Source organism: Rhineura floridana, chromosome 3 (genome assembly GCF_030035675.1).
Source record: "Rhineura floridana isolate rRhiFlo1 chromosome 3, rRhiFlo1.hap2, whole genome shotgun sequence".
Classification (NCBI taxonomy): domain Eukaryota; kingdom Metazoa; phylum Chordata; class Lepidosauria; order Squamata; family Rhineuridae; genus Rhineura; species Rhineura floridana.
The window spans coordinates 227,933,139-227,952,079 of NC_084482.1; the positions used below are offsets into that span (position 1 = coordinate 227,933,139).

The window sequence follows — 18,941 nt, forward strand, 5'->3', positions numbered from 1 at the left end:
TGTTTATATAAATATTTCTTCATACTGTGTCCCAATAAGTATTGGATTTCACACTATGGTTGTAGATGATTTTTTCCTCTACATTTTAAGTGTGCCCTTCTTCCTGGGGGTGGTCATGGTTCTCCATTGTTTTCATCCGGAGGGGAGGATAGGCTGAGAGATGGTGAGTAGCACATTTAAGGTCTCTTCACCTCCCTCACCCCCTTTTTCTTTAATTGTATTTATTTTATATTTCTCCAATATCTTCCCCTGGCTGTTTTTATGTATTTTAAATATTTTTAGATTAAATCAATAGGAATTCATAATTGTGAACCTCCCTAAAAGCAATTTACCTATCCTTTCGGTTTATCAGAGCTAAATACATTACGCTGCCCTTGCCAGGCACATCTGCTCGGCACTGACCTTGGCAGCTCTCAACACAGTATTAACCGCATAATCGTCGTTTCTCCACTGTCTTGCTGGAACACTAGACATCAGTGCTTCTGAATGGCCTACACGTCTATGGGTATAGGCAATTTCCAACCCCTCCTGCAGCCTCTTGCACTGAAGCTTACAGCCCTGGGTTTCTCTGTGGGACTGGATAGACTTTCCTCCGATCCGCCGCTGCCACCATTCCATACAAACTGTTCAGCCTTGGTTACTTTGCTATTCCCCCTGGTATGTGTTTCCCAGCAGAAGGAATCAGGCTTTTGTTTAACCAAGAAATATTTATTCAGTATTAGAAATAACAAGATTGCTGAAGGAATGTTTCACAAGCCTATGGTTTCATCTATATTCTGTTATGTACTTGACTTCTTACTAATTGCCTCAGAACTCCGACTCACTCTCAACAACACCAAACACCATCCACCTCCTCAATTCACCACCCAATTCACCACCCCGATTCAACTGTCATTCTTCCATTTATACTCCCAGCCATTCAAATGCTCAGCCAATCATCCAGCATTCTACTGCTCATGTACTCCCCCTCCTCTTTCACTCCACTTACCATATGTCTTCTAAATAACCAGCACTTACCATATTTACAATATAAGCAGGAACATCACAGTCTGCCCCGACCCACTTCAATCTAGCCGCAGATTCACAGCCTTGTCGTGGCTTCTACTGAGTTGTAGCTGTTGCAGAGTAGCCAAATTAGCGAAATATAGAATCTGAGTAAGCTTTGTGTTTTGAATCCTGGCTAAATATTACACCTTCCTTGGAATTAGTCAGACTGAGACTTTAAGCTTCAAAATAAGAAAGAACTACTTTATTCTGGAGGTACATACTTGATAGGAAAGAGTTCTATATCTAGCTAACCAGCAAAGTTGGAGATGCAAACACTAAGCCTAGTGTTTGCCCTGATGCTGTGTGAAGAGAGAGCAGACAAAGAGAAGATCCAGATCTCTGTCTCTCAGGAGAAGGAAGAAGAAGAAGCCGAAAGATGTAGTCAACACCCTGAGAATATCAGTCTAGCAGGAAGGGAGAGACAGCAGGAGATCAAAGGAGAGGTAGTAGCCTAGCAATCAGGAGGTCTCCTCCCTAGCTACCCTTTTTAACCCCATGCAGTCCCAGCCCACCAGTTGAGTTGAACCACATATTCCAACACCCCTTCTCAACAAGAACTTAGTTCACTCTGCAAGGTCCATCTTGCCTCATAGCTTCTGGTGTCACAGTTTGCCCAACAGCTTGGCAAATGCATCAGCTGTCATCTCTTCTGTTGAAGGGTAGGCCATCTCTAGAAGTCCTTTAGGTAGTGGAACTTCACATCTAGATGTCGTTTAGGTAGTGGAACTTTGCTGTGCTTCACCCGAAAACTTTGTCCTTCTGATTCCACAAGACTTATGCAAGCTTGATTGTCCTCAAGTATTCTGATAGGCTCTGGTTCAGATATGCCCAAGTCTCCCAGAAGCTTGCGTAGCCACAGCATTTCCTTGCATGCTTCATCAGTTGATACATACTCTGCCTCTGTAGATGAGTGTGCTACAGTGTCTTGCTTTCGACTTCTCCAGCAGATAAGTGACTGCCCATAGTAGAACTGATTTCCGCTGGTTGACTTGAGATCTTTGACGTCTCCAGCCCAGTCAGCATCAGAGTATCCGAGAAGCTTAGTATCTTGAGTAGCTGATAGCTTTAGTTTTACTTTTATGGTGCCTTTCAGATATCTTGCCACTCTCTTCAATGCTTCACAGCCTTTCTTGGTTGGCAAGCTGGTTTTTCTCTGAAGGTATCCCAGTGCTTCCTCCACGTCTGGTCTGGTTATTGCGCCGATGTACAGGAGTTTTCCTATAGCCTGTCTGTAGCTTTCGTTGTCTTCCCAGGGTTGATTGTTCTGGTCTGGTTTCAAGTATCCTACTTCCATCGGTGTAGATGCTGGATGTGCATCCTTCAGTCCTAGACTGCTCTGAATGACACAGAAGGAGGGTCCCTTTTATTCCTCTTTTAGTCCTGGAACGGACATCAAAGGTCATCTAGCCTATCCCTGAGTTCGGGTGGTGAATCTGTCCCTGGGGGCAGGTGGGGGGAGCATCCAGCCTCTCCTTAAAACCCTTTACAGGAAGGGGAGATAGCCACCTTCTGAAGCAGCCCATGCTACACATTTCAACCAGGATCACACCCCTTTCAACAACATTTCTGGTTTTTTCAACATTCAAAGCATTTATACATCTCTTCCCTTGAACGGATTCTTTGATGTGCCTTAAGGTACCATTCTGACGAAAGATATTTCAACACTCCAAGTATCTATCAGGTTTGTTCCCTATATGAGTTCTGTGATGCAAAGTAAGGTTGCTACTCTGACTGAAGCTTTTTCCACACTCCAAGCATTTATAAGGTTTTTCACCTGTATGAGTTCTGTGATGCAAAGTAAGTTTGCTACTACACCTGAAACTCTTTCCACACTCCAAGCATTTATAAGGTTTTTCCCCTGTATGAGTTCTGTGATGCAAAGTAAGTTTGCTGCTACACCTGAAGCTCTTTCCACACTCAAAGCATTTATAAGGTTTGTCCCCTCTGTGAGTTCTTTGATGCAGCGTAAGGGCGCTACTCCACCTGAAGCTTTTTCCACACTCAAAGCATTTATAAGGTTTGTCCTCTGAGTGAGTTCTTCGATGCGAAGTAAGGGTGCTACTCCGACTGAAGCTCTTTCCACACTCCCAGCATTTATAAGGTTTGTCTCCTGTGTGAGTTCTTTGATGCAAAGTAAGGGTGCTACTCCGACTGAAGCTCTTTCCACACTCAAAGCATTGATAAGGTTTGTCCCCTGTGTGAGTTCTGTGATGCAAAGTAAGGTGGCCACTCTGACTGAAGCTCTTTCCACACTCCAAGCATTTATAAGGTTTGTCTCCTGTGTGAGTTCTTTGATGCAAAGTAAGAGTGCTACTCTGACTGAAGCTCTTTCCACATTCCAAGCATTTATATGATTTGTCCCCTCTGTGATTTCTTTGATGAGAAGTAAGGGTGCCACTCTGACTGAAGGTCTTTCCACACTCAAAGCATTTATAAGGTTTATCCCCTGTGTGAGTTTTCTGATGCGAAGTAAGGGTGCTACTCCACCTGAAGGTCTTTCCACACTCCAAGCATTTATAAGCTTTGCCCCCTGTGTGAATTCTTTGATGCGAAGTAAGGGTGGTACTCCACCTGAAGGCCTTTCCACACTCCAAGCATTTATAAGGTTTATCCCCTGTGTGAGTTCTTTGATGCGAAGTAAGGGTGGTACTCCGACTGAAGCTCTTTCCACACTTGAAACATTTATAAGGTTTGTCTCCTGAGTGAGTTCTTTGATGCGAAGTAAGGGTGCTATTCTGACTGAAGCTCTTTCCACACTCGAAGCATTCATAAGGTTTGTCTCCTGTGTGAATTCTTTGATGTGAAGTAAGGTGGCTACTCCACCTGAAGGTCTTTCCACACATGAAGCATTTATAGGGTTTATGCCCTGTGTGAGTTCTTTGATGCGAAGTAAGGGTGCTATTCTGACTGAAGCTCTTTCCACACTGCAAGCATTTATAGGGTTTCTGCCCTGTGTGAGTTCTTTGATGCACTGTAAGGGTGTTTCTCCACCTGAAGCTCTTTCCACACTCCAAGCATATAAGAGGTTTGTCACTGGTGTGAGTTTGTCTGTCCTCTTGTCTCTTTGCTCCATCTTGACTCCTCAGTTTCTGCTCCTGCAGCTGCCCCTCATCTTTTTCTAGTGATAATTCAGATGTTTCTCCCTCAGCCTTGACACCCCAGATGTATCCTGAGGGAATGAAAAGAAAAGGAGATAAAATGCTGTGGAGAAATCCTATGAATATATAATGATTTGTCCTATGAAAACATATCTCTTGGAGCTCTGTTGATATCATGTTTGACTGTCAAAGGTCGAGGCCTTGTATGGAGTTATTTTAGCAGTGCTTGGTAACAGGTTGTGAGAAGAGATGTAGAGAGAGACAATTTTAACAATAATCTGTGCTCTTGTTCCTCCATTTAAGGTGGACAGCCCAGTACTTATGCACAGCTAGAATGTCCAAACCTAGGATGGATCCTATCTGAGAGGAACATGGTGCTTTCCGCTGCCCAGAGGGCAGCTTGCATCCCCTCCCTCCCAAAACATTAGCCCCATTACCTGCAACACAAGACAATGCTGGAAGATGACACTCTGTAAGCTTCTGCGGAAGAATAGTGGACAAGTACGAGTAGCACTGTGACTAATGGAATAGCTGGGTCAAAGCCAAAAGGAAGCCCAGAGGCTGATGCGCACAGATGCGAAAGGAGAGTCCGGAGTTGTACAAGGTACACAATAGCAACATGGAATGTGAGAAGCATGAACCAGGGAAAGTTAGATGTCAAGCAAGAAATGGAATGCATCAACATTACAAAAGCTGGTGTGAATGAATTAAATAATGGGAAAGGGACAAAATATTTTATGCAGGAAATCTTAAATGAAGAAGAAATGGCATTGCTCTAATAGAGAGAAGTGACGTAGGAAAAGCACTTAGGAGCTATAATGAAAACCCTGAGTGTGAGTGTGGGGCAAGGTCAAACTCACTCCGAGAGTGAGAAACCCATCAACATAACCATCATCTCAGTCTATGCTCCAACGACAGACACAGAAGAGGAAATTGAGAGATTTTACACAGAAGTACAGGAAGAAATTAAAAGGAAATTTAGACAGAGGGATGTTGAATAATCAACAGGGGAACACACTGATTGATTGAGGTAAAATAAAGGGAGGATGGAAGAAATACACTGAAGAACTCTGTAAAAGAGATGCAAGGATGACAGATTCATTCATGGAAGAACCATATGATGAAGAACCAGAAATTTTAGAATGTGAGGTGAAAGCTGCTCTTAAAATACTTGGAAGAAACAAATCACCAGGAATAGATGGCATACCAATAGAGTTGCTACAAGCTACCGAGACTGAATCTGTCCAAATTTTGACAAAACTTTGTCAACAAATATGGAAAATAAAACAATAGCCCACAGACTGGAAGTGTTCAATATCCTACTCCCGAGAAAGGGGATCCCAGGGAATGCAGTAATTTTTGAACTATTGCCTTAATATCCCATGCAAGTAAAGTGAGGCTCTTACCATATATGGAGCGAGAAGGGCCAGATGTCCAAGCTGGTTTTAGAAAGGGAAGAGGTACCACAGATTATATAGCAAACATAAGTTGGATAATGGAACGGAGCAAGGAATTCCAGAAGGAAATCGCCCTGTGCTTTATAGATTACACCAAAGCCTTTGACTGTGTAGATCATGAAAAACTATGGAATGCTTTAAAAGAAATGGGGGTGCCACAGCATCTGATTGTCCTGATGCACAAAACCTATACTCTGCACAAGAGGCAACTGTAAGGACAGAATATGGAGAAACCGATTGGTTCCCCATCGGAAAGGGTGTGAGACAGGGGTGTATTTTATCACCCTATTTATTTAATCTGTACGCAGAAGATATCATAGGGAAAGCGGGATTGGACCAAGATAAAGGAAGTGTGAAAATAGGAGGGAGAAATATCAATAATTAAAGGTATGCAGATGATACCATACTACTAGCAGAAACCAGTAATGATCTGAAACGAATGCTGATGAAAGTTAAAGAGGAAAGCACAAAAGAAGGATTACAGCTGAACCTCAAGAAGACTAAAGTAATGACAACAGAAGATTTAAGTAACTTTACAGTTGACAATGAGGACACTGAACTTGTCAAGGATTATCAATACCTCGGCACGGTCATTAACCAAAATGGAGACAATAGTCAAGAAATCAGAAGAAGACTAGGACTGGGGAGGGCAGCTATGAGAGAACTAGAAAAAATGTCCTCAAATGCAAAGATGTATCACTGAACACCAAAGTCAGGATCATTCAGACCATGGTATTTCCGATCTCTATGCATGGATGTGAAAGTTGGACAGTGAAAAAAGCAGATAAGAAAATCAACTCATTTGAAATGTGGTGTTGGAGAAGAGCTTTGCGGATACCATGGACTGCAAAAAAAGACAAATAATTGGATGTCAGAACAAATTAAACCAGAACTATCACTAGAAGCTGAAATGATGAAACAGGTTATCATACTTCGGACACATCATGAGAAGACATGATTCATTAGAAAAGACAATAATGCTGGGAAAAACAGAAGGGAGTAGAAAAAGAGGAAGGCCAAACAGAGATGGATTGATTCCATAAAGAAAGCCACAGACCTTAAGAACATAAGAACATAAGAAGAGCCTGCTGGATCAGGCCAGTGGCCCATCTAGTCCAGCATCCTGTTCTCACAGTGGCCAACCAGGTGCCTGGGGGAAGCCCGCAAGCAGGACCCGAGTGCAAGAACACTCTACCCTCCTGAGGCTTCCGGCAACTGGTTCTCAGAAGCATGCTGCCTCTGACTAGGGTGGCAGAGCACAGCCATCATGGCTAGTAGCCATTGATAGCCCTGTCCTCAATGAATTTGTCTAATCTTCTTTTAAAGCCATCCAAGCTGGTGGCCATTACTGCATCTTGTGGGAGCAAATTCCATAGTTTAACTATGCGCTGAGTAAAGAAGTACTTCCTTTTGTCTGTCCTGAATCTTCCAACATTCAGCTTCTTTGAATGTCCACGAGTTCTAGTATTCTGAGAGAGGGAGAAGAACTTTTCTCTATCCACTTTCTCAAGGCCATGCATAATTTTATACACTTCTATCATGTCTCCTCTGACCCGCCTTTTTTCTAAACTAAAAAGCCCCAAATGCTGCAACCTTTCCTCGTAAGGGAGTTGCTCCATCCCCTTGATCATTCTGGTTGCCCTCTTCTGAACCTTTTCCAACTCTATAATATCCTTTTTGAGATGAGGCGACCAGAACTGTACACAGTATTCCAAATGCGGCCGCACCATAGATTTATACAATGGCATTATGATATCGGCTGTTTTACTTTCAATACCTTTCCTAATTATCGCTAGCATGGAATTTGCCTTTTTCACAGCTGCCGCACACTGGGTCGACATTTTCATCGTGCTGTCCACTACAACCCCGAGGTCTCTCTCCTGGTCGGTCACCGCCAGTTCAGACCCCATGAGCGTATATGTGAAATTAAGATTTTTTGCTCCAATATACATAATTTTACACTTGTTTATATTGAATTGCATTTGACATTTTTTCCGCCCATTCACTCAGTTTGGAGAGGTCTTTTTGGAGCTCTTCGCAATCCCTTTTTGTTTTAACAACCCTGAACAATTTAGTGTCGTCAGCAAACTTGGCCACTTCACTGCTCACTCCTAATTCTAGGTCATTAATGAACAAGTTGAAAAGTACAGGTCCCAATACCGATCCTTGAGGGACTCCACTTTCTATAGCCCTTCATTGGGAGAACTGTCCGTTGATTCCTACTCTCTGCTTTCTGCTTCTTAACCAATTCCTTATCCACAAGAGGACCTCTCCTCTTATTCCATGACTGCTAAGCTTCCTCAGAAGCCTTTGGTGAGGTACCTTGTCAAACGCTTTTTGAAAGTCTAAGTACACTATGTCCACTGGATCACCTCTATCTATATGCTTGTTGACACTCTCAAAGAATTCTAATAGGTTACTGAGACAGGACTTTCCCTTGCAGAAGCCATGCTGGCTCTGCTTCAGCAAGGCTTGTTCTTCTATGTGCTTAGTTAATCTAGCTTTAATAATACTTTCTACCAGTTTTCCAGGGACAGAAGTTAAGCTAACTGGCCTGTAATTTCCGGGATCCCCTCTGGATCCCTTTTTGAAGATTGGCGTTACATTTGCCACTTTCCAGTCCTCAGGCACGGAGGAGGACCCGAGGGAGAAGACCCGAGGGACAAGAGCTGAACAGGGTGGTTCATGACAGATGCTCTTGGAGGTCACTGATTCTGAGGGTCGCCATAAGTCGTGATTGACTTGAAGGCACATAACAACCATCAATATAAATGTAATATCAGTCTATGCTCCAACGGCAAACACAAAAGATGAAGAAATTGAGAGATTTTACACAGAAGTGCAGGAAGAAATTAAAGGGAAATTTAGATCAAGAGCAGGGATGTTGAATAATCAACAGGGAAACACGCTGAATGACCAAGATAAAATTCAAGGGCGCCTTCTTGAGCTCAGAATCCTCCTCCCTGGGTCGAAAAAACTGGGTGATTTTTGTTTGTTGGGCCCGCAGCTTGGAAGGGACCTCCCCCACAGTCAGAGCAATTCCCCGATCCCTATATCCCTTTCTGGTGAGCACCATGATAACAGGGAGCTCGCCCAAAGGAAAGTAGAAATGGGGAGGAAAAAAAGGGATAAAAACGGGAAGTAGGAGTAGGCCACGGCCTTAAACGCCTGAAGACTTTTATCCCTGTGACATTGGACTCGGCCGACCTGGTTTCCCGGGGGCTGGCAGGCCCTTATCTCCCCTCTTGACAGTTCGCCTGAGGTAGCTTTGGCTTCCCTTCAGATACCAGTGAAGGCTTGTAAACTACGAAGATCGTTCGGCTCCCTGCCGAGTTGCTGAATTAGGGCTCTCCAGGCGAAATGGAGCCTCTGGGAGTTTACGAATGGTTAGACCAGGAATCTCTGGGCCCCTTGAGAACTTTAGAGTTGAGTGTTGTATTGAAAAAACAAAGGAAGCCAGGGACAGAACAGAAGGATAGAATGCTGGAGATTCAAAATAAACAATGGAGATAAGAGCGAACATAGAGCACATCTAGATTTTTGCTAGAATATATTTCACCTCCCACTGTTTTATCTTGTGCAGACTGAGACACTTCTGAGGTCCCCTGGAGACTATTCTGCAGAAGTCAGTGACATTATTCCACAATTATGTTGGGAGTTTTTTAGTGTAAATTATGCAGTGTCACTGTACTTCACATATTCATAGAAATAAAAGCAAAAGAAAATGATTTCCTATAGGAAACTTCACTAAAATTGCAAAGGAAATCAGACATATTTAAAGTGACCATCTAAACAATATGAACTGAATTAATAATGTTGCTTCCTCCCGGCTAAAACAAGATCAGCACAGCACATGTCTTCTTTCTATTATTTGGGCTGATTGCAGGTGTTGCCACCACTCACCATATGCTCAGAGGCACATGTTACCAAATTCATTCAAGCTACACAGGGAGTGGATTGGACTGTAAAAGACCAACCCAAATGGTGTTTGCATTTTGACCAATTTGTAGGGCAGTCCAATATCTCAGAGAGGAGGTCAGGTCTCCTGCTCCCCTGTTGCATTCACTATAGCTGCCCAATTTCCCTGCTTTTGAAAGTTTGATAGAAATAGCTGTGCGCTATAGGTACATTCTTAAACCACAAGGTTTTTTTTGCCAATTAGTGAATTTCCCTGCTTTTTAACCTGGGAGGTAATTAATGGGATCCTGTGCAAGTTTGCTGAGAATGGATTGATCATTTGCATGCTTATTGAGTTCAGTGGGATTTACTCCCCTGCAATGATGCTTAGGATAGGTGAAACTGACCACAGGGGATGGGGAAGGGAGGGGGAGGCGGAAGGGGAAGAAAGGCAGAGGGGAGGACTGGGATGGGAGCAGGCAGGAGGGGGAGGGGAGAAGGATAGATGTGATCATTTGCATATTTATTGAGTTCAGTGCGATTTACTCCCATGCAATCATGCTTAGGGTAGGTAAAACTGACCGGGGGGAGGGATGGGGGGCTGAAGTGGGCAGGGGAGGAGGAAGAAGGCAGAGGGGAGGGGAGGAGGAAGGGAGAGGAAAGGGAAGGAGGGGAAAGGCAGGTCTGATCATTTGCATGATTATTGAGTTCAATAGGATTTACTCCTATGCAATCATGATTAGGATAGATAAAACTGACCATTGGGGAGGGGGAGGGGAAAGAGAAGGAGCATATTGGAGGGGGGCAAAGGAAGGGGGAGTGGAAGGCAGGTTTGATCATTTGTATGCTTATGGAGTTCAATGGTATTCACTTCCGTGCAATCATGTTAAGATAGGTAAAACTGACCATTGGGGAGGAGGAAGGGGATGGGGAGGGAGGGGCAAAGGAAGGGGAGGGGCAAGAGGGAGGGGATAGGAGGGAGAAGGGAGGGAGGATTTGGTCATTTGCATACTTTTTGAGTTCAGTGGGATTTATTTCTGTGCAATCATGTTTGAAAATGGAAATGTACTGTCTTCCAGTCGACTGGAGTTATGGCAACCCATTAAATAGGGTTTTCATGGTAAATGGTATTCAGAGGTGGTTTTACAAGTGCATTCCTCTGAGGCTGAGAAGCAGTGACTGGCCCAAGGTCACCCAGTGAGCTTCATAGCTGTGTGGGGATTCAAACCCTGGTCTCCCAGGTCATAGTCCAACACTGACCTGGGGGATGAGCAGGCAGGGGGGAGGCGACTGGGTGGGTGGGTACCAGGCAGAAGGGAAGGCTAACCAAGAGGTCTCCTGTTGCAAGAACACCTGCACTTGGCTGACTTTCTCTTCTCCTAAAGATACAGGATCAGTCTCAGGCCCCGAACCTGGCAACCCTACCTCCCACCCAAATTTAAACCAAAGCTGTCCCTCGCCACATCCACACCAGGCCTCTATTACACTTGGGCAGTCATGGCTCCTCTCACAGAGTCCTGGGAATTGTAGCTAGTAAAGGGGTCTGAGAGTTGCTAGGAGACTGGAGCTCTGTCAGGGGATTGGAGTCTCCTCTCAGCACCCCTCACAAACTACATTTCCCAGGATTCTCTGGGGGAAGCCATGACTGTCTTACATTAAATCAAAGTCTGGAGTGGCTGTGGCCCCCTGATTAGCCAAGCCCAGCAGCTGTGAGTCTGGCTTTTAGAACTCTGACAGTTGGTTCTTACTGAGCATGCCCGACACTACCATAGGGCTCCAGCCAAAATTTATTAAATTAATTAAAAATCAGCCAGGCATTTTTTCAACTTTTCAACTGCAGTAGATGAAGGTCAGAGTATGGGGCAAGGTCAGTATTAGGATTACAGGTACTCTGTGAACATGGCTGATTTTTCATGAAATTCAACATATTTTGAGAACTCTGAGAGAAAAAAGTCCAAAAGGGCTCTGGGTTTTTTCTCTCTCTCTTTAGCCTTTCAACTCTTGATTCTCTCTGACTGTTTTATGTATCACCATGAAAATGGGAAGTGCTGTTAAGCAAGCATTTCTGAGTTCAAGACTATAAGATTTGTAAGGTTTTGTTTTGAAATGAGCTTATGGGAAGCATCAGAATGGCTTGGGGTGTATTTTCAATTTAACATTGTGGAAGGTGAAAAATCCACACTGGCTATAGTATACAGTCACTCTCGTGGCTGTATAATACAAGGAAGATGGAAGCAATACAATGAAGAACTTTACAAAAGAGATGCAAGGATGACAGATTCATTCACAGAGGAACCATATGATGAACAACCAGAAATTTTAGAATGTGAGGTAAAAGCTGCTCTTAAAATACGTGGAAGAAACAATCACCAGGAACAGATGGCATACCAATAGAGTTGCTACAAGCTACTGAGATGGTATCTGTCCAAATGTTGAGAAAAATCTGTCAAGAAATATGGAAAAGAAAACAATGGCCCACAGACTGGAAGCGTTCAATATATATACCAACTCCAAAGAAAGGGGATCTCAGGTAATGCAGTAATTTTTGAATGATTACCATAATATCCCATGCAAGTAAAGTAATGCTCAAGATTCTACAACAAACACTACCATATATGGAGCAAGAAATGCCAGATGTCCAAGCTGGATTAGAAAGCGAAGAGGTACCACATATCGTATCGCAAACATACATTGGATAATGGAACAGAGCAAGGAATTTCAGAAGGAAATCACCCTGTGCTTTATAGATGATAGCAAAGCCTTTAACTGTGTAGATCATGAAAAACTATGGCATGCTTTAAAAGAAATGGGGGTGCCACAACATCTGACTGTCCTGATGCGCAACCTATACTCTGGACAAGAGGCTACTGGAAGGACAGAATATGGAGAGACCCATTGGTTCCCAATAGAAAAGGGTGTGAGACAGGGGTGTATTTTATAACTCTATCTATCTATCTATCTATCTATCTATCTATCTATCTATCTATCTATCTATCTATCTATCTATCTATCTATCTATCTATCTATCTATCTTATATTAGATCTATATCCCCCCCTTACTCCCAGCAGGAGCTCAGGGCTGCAAGGAAAAATGCTAAAGACACTTTAAAACATCGTAAAAACAGACCTTAGATTATATTAAAACAAAACAACATTAAAAACATTTTTTTTAAAGTGTTAAAACATATTTTAAAAAGGGTTAAAACATATTGTTAAAATAAATATTAAAAAGCATTTCTAACACAGACACAGACTGGGATAGGTCTCAACCTTAAAAAGGTGGCAGAGCAGCTTTTAAACCGACTGAGGGGGGAAACCCAACAGCAACTGAGGAAGGTCTGGTTCGGAATAAACCTCCCCCCTGGGATAAAAACCAAAGAAATGATGAAATTTTAAAAGGGGTAGGCCTAGAAGTAGGCATTGTGAGAGCAGGGGCACAGGATATCAATTCAGAAGGGCAAAATTACCACAGGCCAAACCACAAGTGCCAAAGACACTTGAAGAGAGACACTGCTTACAAGTGCCTGTACGCTAATGCTAGGAGCCTCTGACCAAGATGGGAGAACTGGAGTGCTTGGTCTTAGAGGAGAGCATTGATATAGTGAGCATAACGGAGACCTGGTGGAATGGAGAAAACCAGTGGGTACGGTTATCCCTGGATATAAACTATATCGGAAGGACAGGGAAGGACATATTGGTGGCGGAGTCACTCTATATGTGAAAGAAGGCATTGAATCCAGCAAGCTTGAAGCCCCAAAAGAGGCGGACTCCTCCACAGAATCGTTGTGGGTGGTGATTGTAGGCTGTTGGAAAGCATAATGCTCTGTATTTTCCAGAAAGATAAGACAGGGTTAAAACTGTGCAGCAAGCCAAGGACAAACTGCAGCTGGCACAGAGCCATGTATGTGTATAAAGCCTTGGGAAAAAGAAACCAAGGTGTGGGGGTGTTAGTTGGAGGAAAGAGACTTGCATCATGTTAGTTATTTGCCTACCGAATCAGTAAACATTCTCTTTACAAGAACTTGCTGTGGTGCATCTTTACTCTGGGTGCATTGGGACACATCTGGTATTGCTTGGCACATCGCTTCAACATACAAACGCTACGCTAACAGTGATACCATGCCCCAGGAGAGATTTAATACTGGGAACGATCTATCGTCCCCCTGATCAAAATGCTCAGGGAGACCTGGAGATATGAAATTGAGGAAGCATCCAAACTAGGAAATGTGGTAGTAATGGGTGACTTCAACTACCCAGACATATGTGTTCCAGTCATGACAAAGAAGCAAAATTTCTAGATATTCTAAATGACTATGTCCTAGACTAGTTGGTCATGGAACCGACCAGAGGGACGGCAACCCTGGACTTAATCCTCAGTGGGGACTGGGACCTGGTGTGAGATGTGTTGTTGAACGGATTGGGAGCAGTGACCATAGTGCTATTAAATTAAACATACACATAAATGGCCAATTGGAAAGAAAATCCAACATGGTCACATTTGACTTCAAAAGAGGAAACTTCACAAAAATGAGGGGATTGGTAAAAAGAAAGCTGAAAAACAAAGTCCAGAGGGTCACATCACTCGAAAATGCTTGGAAGTTGTTTAAAAACACTATATTAGAAGCTCAACTGGAGTGCATACCGCAGATCAGAAAAGGTACCACCAGGGCCAAAAAGATGCCAGCATGGTTAACGAGCAAAGTCAAGGAAGCTCTCAGAGGCAAAAAGTCTTCCTTCAAAAATTGGAAGTCTTGTCCAAATGAAGGAAATAAAAAAGAACACAAACTCTGGCAAAAGAAATGCAAGAAGACAAGAAGGGATGCTAAAAAAGAATTTGAGGAGCACATAGCTAAGAACATACAAACCAACAACAAAAAATTCTATAAATACATTCAAAGCAGGAGACCATCTAGGGAGGCGATTGGACCCTTGGATGATAAGGAAGTCAAAGGTGTACTAAAGAACGATAAGGAGATTGCGGAGAAGCTAAATGAATTTTTTGCATCTGTCTTCACAGTGGAAGATATAGGGCAGATCCCTGAACCTGAACTAACATTTGCAGGAAGGGATTCTAAGGAACTGAGACAAATAGTGGTAGTGAGAGAGGAAGTTCTAGGCTTAATGGACAATATAAAACCTGACAAATCACCAGGCCCGGATGGCATCCACCCGAGAGTTCTCAAAGAACTCAAAGGTGAAATTGCTGATCTGCTAACTAAAATATGTAACTTGTCCCTCAGGTCCTCCTCCGTGCCTGAGGACTGGAAAGTGGAAAATGTAATGCCAATATTCAAAAAGGGATCCAGGGGTGATCCCGGAAATTACAGGCCTGTGAACTTAACTTCTGTCCCTAGAAAACTGGTAGAAAGTATTATTAAAGCTAGATTAACTAAGCACATAGAAGAACAAGCCTTGCTGAAGCAGAGCCAGCATGGCTTCTGCAAGGGAAAGTCCTGTCTCAGTAACCTATTAGAATTCTTTGAGAGTGTCAACAAGCATATAGATAGAGGTGACCCAGTGAACATAGTGTACTTAGACTTTCAAAAAGCATTTGACAAGGTACCTCACCAAAGACTTCTGAGGAAGCTTAGCAGTCATGGAATAAGAGGAGAGGTCCTCTTGTGGATAAGAAATTGGTTAAGAAGCAGAAAGCAGAGAGTAGGAATAAACGGACAGTTCTCCCAATGGAGGACTGTAGAAAGTGGAGTCCCTCAAGGATCGGTATTGGGACCTGTACTTTTCAACTTGTTCATTAATGACCTAGAATTAGGAGTGAGCAGTGAAGTGGTCAAGTTTGCTGACGACACTAAATTGTTCAGGGTCGTTAAAACAAAGAGGGATTGCAAAGAGCTCCAAAAAAACCTCTCCAAACTGAGTGAATGGGCGGAAAAATGGCAAATGCAATTCAATATAAACAAGTATAAAATTATGCATATTGGAGCCAAAAATCTGAATTTCACATATACATTCATGGGGTCTGAACTGGCAGTGACCGACCTGGAGAGAGTCCTCGGGGTTGTAGTGGGCAGCATGATGAAAATGTTGACCCAGTGTGCGGCAGCTGTGAAAAAGGCAAATTCCATGCTAGCGATAATTAGGAAAGGTATTGAAAATAAAACAGCTGACATCATAATGCCATTGTATAAATCTATGGTGCGGCCGCATTTGGAATACTGTGTACAGTTCTGACTTCCGGGAAGGGTGACTTAGCCTGTGCCTGCTTTTGAGACGGGCTCCTGCCTCAAAAGAAGCTTATTCAGATATATCAGTCAGATTTTTTTTTTTTTTTGACTGATTAAACTTCTCCCGGGTAGGGAGAAACGAAGAGATTAACCTCAAAGCCTATTTTTGTTGGGACGACCAGATCTCATTAATTTATGGGACGAGGTCCAGCCGACGAAGGTGGGACGGATTTTCAACAACAAGCTCTATCTGATAAAGCGAACGTTCATCTTATCTTCTAAGAGAGAACGCACTAACAGGCAAGCACCCTTCTTTCTATATTTTTCTTTTACTTGACTTAAATTGTTGCTGTTTAAAAGAGATTTGCCAGATTGATCGGTTTTTGACATCTCACTGGGGAGCCATAACTTCTCTCTGCTACTCACTAATTAATAGCTTATCTCTGTTTTTGTTGCAAAAAGCTGTCCTGGATTTGCATTCTAAAGATATACACAGAAGAGGGATTTCTATTCCAGATTTTTATTTTGAAGAATATTATATTGTCTGAGACTACTCTCTTTTTGGTCTATTTTATTTTGACGAATCTGTTTCCTGACGACCGCCATTAATTGTTTCGATCCTGGGAACTGCATTTTGTTTACTTAAGCATGGAGAGATAAGGCTGTCTGCTCTGTTTATACTGTGATGTCACCAAGTTTGGAGTATTAACCCAATTGTTGCTGAAATAAGAAGTGGTTTTCCTATATTTTTCTTTTAAAATGGCAATTAAGAAAGTGGCTGAGAATCTGGAAATAACTATGTTTCAGAAAATAATGGACGAGATTGAGATAACGAAACAAAACCTGCGACAGGGTTGTAAGGAGCTGAAAATTGAATTGAGTAAAATGAAGCAGGAGATTAAAGATATAGGGGTCCCTGTGAGAGAGGTGACCCTGGAAGGGGTCCCTGTGAGAGAGGAGACCCCGGAGATTGGAACAAACGTGGAACAGGAAAAAGATTTGGAGTCTATGGACTTTAGAAACAAAATCTATTGTTTGGAGACACAGGAGATTAAAGACATAGGGGTCCTTGTGAGAGAGGAGACCCTGGAGACTGGAACAGGGGTCCCTGTGAGAGAGGAGACCCTGGAGACTGGAACAGGGGTCCCTGTGAGAGAGGAGATCCCGGAGATTGGAACAAACGTAGAACAGGAACAAGATTTGGAGTCTATGGACTTTAGAAATAAAATCTATTGTTTGGAACTCAATGTTATCTCTGAAGAAATTAATGAAGATTCTAGAGATAAAGTCATCAATGGCATGGATAATCTTCTGGACTGGAATGATGTGATGGAGCCCAATATAGAGAAAATCTATGGAATTAACTGCAGCCATGTGACAATGGAAAAACTTTCAAGAGATGACCCAGTGTATTTTGAAAAAAAGAACGGAGATATGATTTTACAGCAGTATTTCAGCAACCTATTCAGAATGGATGGCAAGAAAATATTTGGGATAGAGGTAATTCCCATCAGACTCTTACTATATGACTATGGCTTTGACAGCAAGATTATTATGGAATACTGATAATGGAAGATTGGATACTGAAATTACTGGACTTAACAAGACTACTGAAGATGGAAGATGGAAAATGGAACTAATAGGGATAATAGAACAATGGCTACTGAAATTACTGAACCTAACAGATTCTGATGTGATGGATTAATTGAAATGTTTATTTTGACTATGGTTATGACAATAAGATTATCATAATTAGTAATGAGATGGATTAATCGATATGCTTATCTGGAAAAAAAAATTGATAGATATATTTCTTAAAGAATTGAAACCTCTCTTTGACTTTTTGTGGAAAGAATAAAGTAATGTTTATGAGATTTGATGATAAAGTAAGATAACTACTGGAGGAAAGTGATTTTATAATATGACTTAAGAGACAGGATTGTTATATATTATAGACTTATAACTGATTTGATCTTTGACAAATGGGAAGTCAATATTTTACTCTTTATTTTTTATTTTTGTTTTTTTTTTTCTTTTTTTTTTTTTGTTTAACTATTTTTGATTTTGTTTTTTGTCTTTGAATGTTTTATGATTTCGTCTTGTATGTTTTATGAAAATCTGAATAAAAATTATTGGAAAAAAAAAAAAGGAATACTGTGTACAGTTCTGGTCGCCTCACCTCAAAAAGGATATTATAGAGTTGGAAAAGGTTCAGAAGAGGGCAACCAGAATGATCAAGGGGATGGAACGACTCCCTTACGTGGAAAGGTTGCAGCATTTGGGGCCTTTTAGTTTAGAGAAAAGGCGGGTCAGAGCAGACATGATAGAAGTGTATAAAATTATGCATGGCATTGAGAAAGTGAATAGAGACAATTTCTGCTCCCTCTCTCATAATACTAGAACTCGTGGACATTCAAAGAAGCTGAATATTGGTAGATTCAGGAGAAACAAGAATAAGTACCTCTTTACACAGCAAATAGTTAAACTATGGAATTTGCTCCCACAAGACGCAGTAATGGCCACCAGCTTGGATGGCTTTAAGAGAAGATTAGACAAATTCATGGAGGACAGGGCTGTCAATGGCTACTGGCCATGATGGCTGTGCTCTGCCACCCTAGTCAGAGGCAGCATGCATCTGAAAACCAGTTGACGGAAGCCTCAGGAGGGTAGAGTGTTCTTGCACTCAGGTCCTGCTTGTGGGCTTCCCCCAGGCACCTGGTTGGCCACTGTGAGAACAGGATGCTGGACTAGACAGGCCACTGGCCTGATCCAGCAGGCTCTTCTTATGTTCTTATGGAAAGATAGCAGAGATGGGGCCTGCCTAATATCTAAGGGGAGGGAATTCCACAGGGTAGGTGCCGCCACACTAAAGGTCCATTTCCTATATTGTGCAGAATGAACCTCCTGATAAGACGGTATCTGCAGGAGGCCCTCTCCTGCAGATCGCAGCGATCGACTGGCTATATAAGGGATAAGGCGGTCTTTCAAGTATCCTGGTCCCCAGCTGTATATGTACACCAAAACTAGAACCTTGAACTTGGCCCGGTAGCAAATGGGCAGCCAGTGCAATTCTTTCAGCAGCGGGGTGACATGTTGGAGATACCCTGCCCCAGTGAGCAGTCTTGCCACCACATTTTGCACCAGCTGCAGCTTCCGTGACAATCTCAAGGGCAGCCCCACATAGAGTGCATTACAGTAATCCAGCCTGGAAGTTACCAGTTCTAGGACAACAGTGGTCAGGCTATCCTGGTCCAGAAACA

At 42.6% G+C, this 18,941-nt stretch overlaps 1 protein-coding gene across 1 annotated transcript in view; it reads right to left on the reverse strand.

Annotated features, from left to right (window-relative positions):
- Positions 1 to 475: 475 nt before the first annotated feature.
- Positions 476 to 18,941, reverse strand: part of LOC133381843 (zinc finger protein 501-like) — a 67,463-nt gene continuing 48,997 nt past the window's right edge. The window contains exon 3 of the mRNA XM_061621373.1: positions 476 to 4,216. Coding sequence (XP_061477357.1) covers positions 2,706 to 4,216 — 1,511 coding nt within the window. The 3' untranslated portion in view covers positions 476 to 2,705. The remainder of the gene's footprint in view (positions 4,217 to 18,941) is intronic.